The sequence below is a fragment of the Panthera onca genome, chromosome B3 (genome assembly GCF_046562875.1).
Source record: "Panthera onca isolate mPanOnc1 chromosome B3, mPanOnc1 haplotype 2, whole genome shotgun sequence".
NCBI classification, from domain to species: Eukaryota; Metazoa; Chordata; class Mammalia; order Carnivora; family Felidae; genus Panthera; species Panthera onca.
In genome coordinates, this window is record NC_138344.1 from 49108872 (window position 1) to 49116197 (window position 7326).

The window sequence follows — 7326 nt, forward strand, 5'->3', positions numbered from 1 at the left end:
TAAAAATAGAACTACCCTACAACCCAGCAATTGCACTACTAGGTATTTATCCAAGGAATGCAGGTGTGCTATTTCAAAGGGGCACATGCACCCCAAAGTTAAACAGCAGTACTATCAACAATGGCCAAAGTATGGAAAGAGCCCAAATGTCCGTCGATGGATGGATGGATAAAGAAGATGTGTTGTATATATATAAGGGAATATTACTTGGCAATCAAAAAGAATGAAATATTGCCATTTGCAACTACGTGGATGGAACTAGAGGTTATTATGCTAAGCAAAATCAGAGAAAGACAAATAGATGACTTCACTCATATGAGGATTTTAAGTTACAAAACAGATGAACATAAGGGAAGGGATGCAAAAATAATATAAAAACAGGAAGGGGGACAAAACATAAGAGACTCTTAAATATGGAGAACAGAGAGTTACTGGAGGGATTGTGGGAGGAGGGATGGGCTAAATGGATAAGGGGCATTAAGGAATCTACTCCTAAAATCATTGTTGCACTATATGCTAACTAACTTGGATGTAAATTTAAAAAAGAAATGAAAAAAGAAAAAAGACTCCTTTCTCAAGATTATATGAAAAGCAGTCTTAATAGTTTAGAAACTATGTTTTGTGAATTATTTAAAAATTTCACATATATCACAGGTCCTTGGGTAAACAAAGACTGATGTCCTTGAGAAACTCTGAGATGATGTAGAAATCAGAATGTCTTCAAGTTTATGACCAGAGAATACAGGCTAGAATTGACAAGTGGCAAAGCCTTTGACAAACACAGCAAGAGAGCGTGCATTTTTCTCCACTGTCAGTGCATGTGCAGCATGCAGTCGAAGGGATTTGTTTTGGAAATCCTCGTACAAAGCAGATTAATTTGGAACCAGTTAAACATAATGGTTGAGTTGGTTTCACTGGAATCAAGCAGCTGTGGATTTAAATTCTGGCTCTTCTACTTTGTATTTTTATGAAACTGGGAAAATTACTTCATCTTTCTGAGCCTCTGTTTAATCATCTGTGAAATGGGGGGTGGGGGACACCTAGGTGGCTCAGTCAGTTGAGTGTCTGACTTTGGCTCAAGTCATGATCTCACAATTCATGGGTTCGAGTCCCATGTCAGGCTCTGTGCTGACAGCTCAGTCTGGAGCCTGCTTCACGTTCTGTGTCTCCTATCTCTGCCCCTCCCCAACTTGCACTCTGTCTTCTCTGTCTCTCTCTCTCTCTCTCAAAAATAAACATAAAAAAAATCATCTGTGAAATGTGAATAAAAATTTCCAGAGGTTCTTCTCTGTTAGGAATTCAGTGTTAATTATATTATTGTCTTCTTTTGCTTTTTTACGTACTCTGTTGTGATAAAGCATTTTTATTTTCTTGTATATTTATGTTCCACTTATTTTTGAAGTTGAATTATAAAGTGCAAAGGTCACTTTCTTTTCCCTCCACATGTTTTTACCCGAATTGTCTCTGTCTTGCAGAATCCCCTACTTTGAAACTAGTGCTGCCAACGGGACAAACATAAACCAAGCAATCGAGATGCTCCTGGACCTGATAATGAAGCGAATGGAACGGTGTGTAGATAAATCCTGGATTCCTGAAGGAGTGGTACGATCCAATGGTCACACCTCCACAGATCACTTGAATGAAGAAAAGGAGAAGGGGATATGTGGCTGCTGAAGAGTCCAGTGAGCTACACAATAACTCAAGGGTCTGTGATCTTCTCTGTGTGTAATACATGGCACAGAGAGAGATGAACCGACGTGTACAAACTGCTTCTCACCGTCCCAGTTAGAGCTGTCAATTAAAGCATCTGGTTTCAAAATTAATTTGCTGCAGCTTTGTAAATATTTAAGATTCAGCCTGAGAGTTGTGAGAATGTTTCACATTGCCAAAAGTGCCTTATAAAACTTTAGCCCATGACAGTAGATCATTCAAGAATTGAGGATTCTGTGGTTACAGAAGAGTGCATTTATTAAGTAAAATGACTAAAGATGCCATCGCCTGCCTTAACATACATCAGTCCAGAGTCCAACTCTTAAAATCTTAGGTACAATTATAAAACAATTAATCCAAATTAAAAAAAACATACTTGTACTGTAGGTGACCTTTAGATGGTAAAATGCCATCTAAACCACTTGAATGTTAACTAAGAATATATACAAATGTCAGTTCAATATCTGTGAGTATTTATATAAATATTATCTTTAAATGAATATAGGATAAATTATGGTTATGTCTATAGACTCTGGATAAACTGGATTGACCAGTTATACACTCACTTTGACTCTTGGTAGGTAAGGAATTGGCGTGAGGTCAGGGGTGTCTTAATATAGCATGAGCAACTGAAGTGGGGCTTCTAGCTCCCTGCTATATTCCCACTGCTCTGAAGGGTTGATCGAAGGATCAGGGAATTAGATTTTTATGGCTTTATTTCACTGTGACCTGTGCATTTATATTTGGCTTATGTGCTGGCCACATTTGGACATAGCTGGTGCTTATGCTGAAGTTATTTGTGATAAGTAAACATTTAGCTGCTTTTTCTTCATATTTATAATGTTGTTCTGGCATCCTCAGACAGTAGTTTTAATTAGCTTATGAACTACTAATCTTTTGTCTCACCATCATGCTTTATGTCATTGATATTTGCAATTTGTTTTATTTTTTACATTGGTGGAATTGAAGGAATTAGTTTTTAATTACATAAAATGTTTGTTTGCTATTTGGTAGATAAAATATGTTTGTATTTAAGCAGTTATACTATAGCTGAATATAAGAAAAATGAAGCCTTCTATAGCCTGTATTTTTTATTGAGATCACAGGCATTTATTGCACTTGCTGGGTCTTGCCAAGCTCATGGATTCCTCTGTAATGCTTAAGAGTCTTCATATCAAATTCAAGGTAGTTTTAAAATATGCCTTATGGCAGGTGTTTATAAAAGTCAATAGGGGAAAATTCTTATTTATTGAAGTGGTTTAAAGAAATTAGATTAAAAGTTCCAAAGAGCTTAGTCGCTATTTAGGAAGAAATATCACTCATTGTAATTAAACAAAGAATAAAAGTAAATGTATTTTGTGGTGGCAAATGCTTGGAAGAACTGTAATGATAAAAATACAGCGGTGATGGAAAGTAATTACTTTTATATGGTAATTTTCAAATAGTTTTTTATTGAGTATCCTGTTTTTTTGCCAGTTCCCTCCCACAACTCCTTTAAAACACCTAGCTGTGGTTACTAAGATCTTACATATTTCTAGTCTTGAAATGAAGACTTCTTTTAAATACTGAAGAAGTCATTGAGTCCTGTGCATTTGAACTGTGTTATTTCAGTGAGACGAAGATTCAGACATTACAAGGGCAGGGTCATAATCACAAGCAGTGCCTTTTAAAGTTGCCGTAAGACTTCAGTGAGGTGAATTACAATTTTACTGCTACGAATCAGGCAGCATTTTATATATAGTTAAAAAGAAGACAATATTTGTATGTTTCACTTTTTCAAGAACCAAATGAGCAATTAGCTACATATCCCATTGGCCTTATCTATAATACACAATTAAACATATACATGATAGAGTGCACATGCAGGAACTATCTTTAATTATTGAAATAAATAACCTGTATTCTCTTGGGAAATCACTTGTTTGAATTTGCTATTGAAGTAACATATTTTTTGCATCAATGTATTTTTCTATTTATAAGATTGTGTAAAAGTGAAGTGTATCTTCAGTGAACTTTGTGCCAATTAAGCTTATAATTAAAAAGTAGTCTAGTCAAGTTTGTGTGTGAATATAATTTCATTTCCTATCACAGTAAAGTTTCAAAGAAGAAGTTAGAATACTAGAGAAAACTAAATTCAGGGATACAAATTTCATTAGATGTTTGATGAGGAGCCAGCCAAGACAACAGGTTCTGGAGAAGGTAATTCAAGTACATTATCACCAAACATTTATAGAACACCTACAGTGCAGGCAGTGTTGTACTGGCCAGTCTCTGGTGAGCAAAACAAGGATGGTAAGAGCCTGAATTAATATTATACCTGAGAGATGGATGCAAGAGACATCAGGAAGGGGGTATCATCATTGGATACGGAAAGAATATGTGGGGAGATGGACTCTGACCTTATTTTCTGTCATTGTCCCCCTCACTCACTATCCTGTGGGCACACTGGTCTCCTTGGAGCAGTCAAGTGTGTTCCTGCTTCAGGAATATTTGCTGTTCCCTTGATCTGGAATAGCTAGTCTTCCACATATCTGCGTGACTCTCTCTCCTATCCTTTAAGACGGTTCAAGTGTCACCTTGTGCAAAGGACTTTAGTGACCACTTTCTGTAAAATAGCAGTCACTTGTCCTCATGGCCCCAACCAGATTGTTGCTTTCTTCCTTGTTACCTGCTTTGATTTTATATATGTCACTCAGCACCACTTGATTCAGTTACATGTTTGTCTCCATCCATTAAGACATAAACTCCATGACAAATGGGACTCGGGCAGCTTTCTTCAAAATTGTGTTGTCGCTACACAGAAAAGGGCCTGGCACATAGTAGGTTATTGGTGGACTGCATAAAGGACTTAAGCAGCGGCAGAAGGGAACAAGTTTTCAAAAAGGAGTCAATGTTCAAAAACAGAGGAATAGAATTTGAAAATAAAAACAGCTTCAAAAATGTTTAGGCTCATCTGTAAGTCTATATTGGTTATGAGAAATTAGGAAATCTGAGAAGTACATTCTGATCTTTTGGAGTTGATGTCAAGATCACTAACAATCCAAGAAATGTTCCAGAAGGAGTGTTTTGATTGGCATTTTTATAAAATGGAAATTTCTGTATGGTGTTTCCAGGTCTTCTATTTTTGGCAACATTGGTGACTATATAACTGGGAAATTCTTCCACTCTAAAACATTTAAATAATGCTGTATAAAATATAATGAACATATTTTTTCAGAGTATTGTGGTTTATACTTTATTATTTTTTTAATTTTATTTTTTATTTTTTAAAATTTACATCCAAATTAGTTAGCATATGGTGCAACAATGATTTCAGGAGTATATTCCTTATTGCCCCTTGCCCATTTAGCCCATTCCCCCCCCCCCCACAACCCCTCCAGTAACCCTCAGTTTGTTCTCCATATTTATGAGTCTCTTCTGTTTTGTCCCCCTCCCTGTTTTTATAAAAAATATGGGACATTTCACGAATTTGCGTGTTGACTTGCACAGGGGCCATGCTAATCTTCTCTGTATTGTTCCAATTTTACTATATGTGCTGCTGAAGAGAGGACTAATGAACATATTTTTTTTTAAATACAGTGTTGGTCTCTCAAAGTAAGGGAAATATCCTGCAACTTTCCCTTTCCCCCACAAAACTGACAAAAACAATGGCAACAACAATGGCAGCAACAGAGAGAATTTAGAACAACCTGATATTGAGTGTGGTTTGCTTTTGGTTTCATTTTGTCAGTATTAGTAGTCAAGGTGCTTGGTTTTTTATTATTACATTTTATTTATTTATTTATTTATTTATTTATATGAAATTTATTGTCAAATTGGTTTCCATACAACATCCAGTGCTCATCCCAACAGGTGCCCTCCTCAATGCTCATCACCCACTTTCCCCTCCCTCCCAACCCCCATCAACCCTCAGTTTATTCTCAGTTTTTAAGAGTCTCTTAGGGTTTGCCTCCCTCCCTCTCTAACTTTTTTTTTCTTTCTCTTCCCCTCCTCCATGGTCTTCTGTTGTTTCTCAGGATCCACGTAAGGTGCTTGGTTTTAATGACTACTTGCCATTAGGAGAGAAAGCCTTGGGTATGGTGGAGGTAGGGCACTGGAATGGAGAATGCCCCCATCCCCAAACACACAGAAAGCCAGGGCCCAGTCTATGTTTTAGTATCTCCTGAAAAATTTATAACCTTTTACACAGGTTTGCAGTTCAAGTTTATCCTATTTTTTGTCTGAGAATGGCTAAGCTAAGAAATTAACATAAAAATGTGATTTTTGGTTGGTAATTCCTCTGGACTACTTGGTAGAAGCAAAGCAAAATCTTTTCAGAGGGAACATCTCCACCCACACTTTACAGGACTCTTACAGAAAACACTCTACTAAGGATGAACTCACAATTATGAATAAAAACCCATTCCTTGCCCACTCCCTCATCCTCAATCATGACCCAGGGTCAATAAACCAAAAACAGCAATATTTTACACTTAAGGACTTGAAATAATATAGTAATCAGATGTGGACCACAAAGTAAAAATGTGTAAGATAATTACAAACATAAAAGGAATTGAAACATCTGGAAAAAGAAGTCATTATTATAGCTACAATATTGGTCTGAATGAAAAAAATTTCCATTGTGAAAAACGTAGCGATTGATACTGAAAACTTAACAGTCAGAAGTTAAATGGCAAGTTTGACACAGTTGGAGAGAGAATTATTGAACTAGAAACCAGGTCAGAGAAAATTATATAGATTTCAGAGATAAAGTATGAGAGAAGAGATATAGAGGAAAGATAAAAGCTTCAATTTATGTCCAATGGGAATTCTAGAAGAAGAAATTAGAGAAAATAAAAGAAGAGGCAATACATGCAAAGAAAAGAGCTGAGGAGTTTTCAGTAATGATAAAAGACATCTATTTTCAGATTCAGGAATCATAGGTCTCAAGCTTGATAAATGTAAAGAAGTATTTTAAGATTTTAGCTCAACTTATTGGATGTAGAATACATATCTTTCCTTTCTCATATTTTCTGTTGTTATAATTTGAAAGAAAAAAAAACTTTGGAGACTGGCTACTTGTCCATTCAATCTAATGTGAAACACTGAATATGCTCATAGGTTGAAACAAACAAGTCTCAGAGGAAACATTAGGGTATGGTATTAAGAACATGGATGAGGGATGTGGCCTCTGACATTAAAGGTAAGAAGGGGAAGCTGGGTGACCATGTAAGTGAGAAGGGCAGGAAATTTCTTGTTCAAATAGCAGGATAAAACTGAGAGTTGGGAAGGAATTGTGTAAATAGCTTGTGAGGACTGGTGAGGCTCTTCTATAATTGTTGATGGGAATAAGAGCAGAAGAGTAAATAAGGATAAAATAATTTTCAGTCTCTTGGTTGAGAGTGAAGTATTGGGTGGGGGGGGGCGTGGGGGGGAGGCTGCAATGAATGTTTTGGTACAAACCTTGTAGGGTCAAAAACTCCCCCTCACAACCTGTGGGAGGAATTTCCCAACTGATTGGAAGCAGCCTCCATTAGAGACCTCTCCCTCTGTGACCTAAGACTGCTTATACACAAAGAAAGGACCCCTCTAGCCTCAGTGCAGTTGCCACCTCTAGGCCATACTGCTCTCCCACCT

At 36.7% G+C, this 7326-nt stretch overlaps 1 protein-coding gene and 1 non-coding gene across 6 annotated transcripts in view; one reads left to right on the forward strand and one right to left on the reverse strand.

Annotated features, from left to right (window-relative positions):
* Positions 1–3765, forward strand: part of RAB27A (RAB27A, member RAS oncogene family) — a 74953-nt gene extending 71188 nt beyond the window's left edge. For all 5 annotated transcript variants that reach the window (XM_078448629.2, XM_060618469.3, XM_060618473.3 and 2 more), the window contains one exon: positions 1476–3765. In XM_078448629.2, coding sequence (XP_078304755.1) covers positions 1476–1674 — 199 coding nt within the window. In that variant the 3' untranslated portion in view covers positions 1675–3765. The remainder of the gene's footprint in view (positions 1–1475) is intronic.
* A 1390-nt stretch (positions 3766–5155) lies between these two features.
* LOC132670490 (U6 spliceosomal RNA) lies at positions 5156–5261 on the reverse strand. The gene has a single exon (XR_009606727.1). It is a non-coding gene; the product is annotated as a U6 spliceosomal RNA (small nuclear RNA).
* Between the last annotated feature and the right edge of the window lie 2065 nt (positions 5262–7326).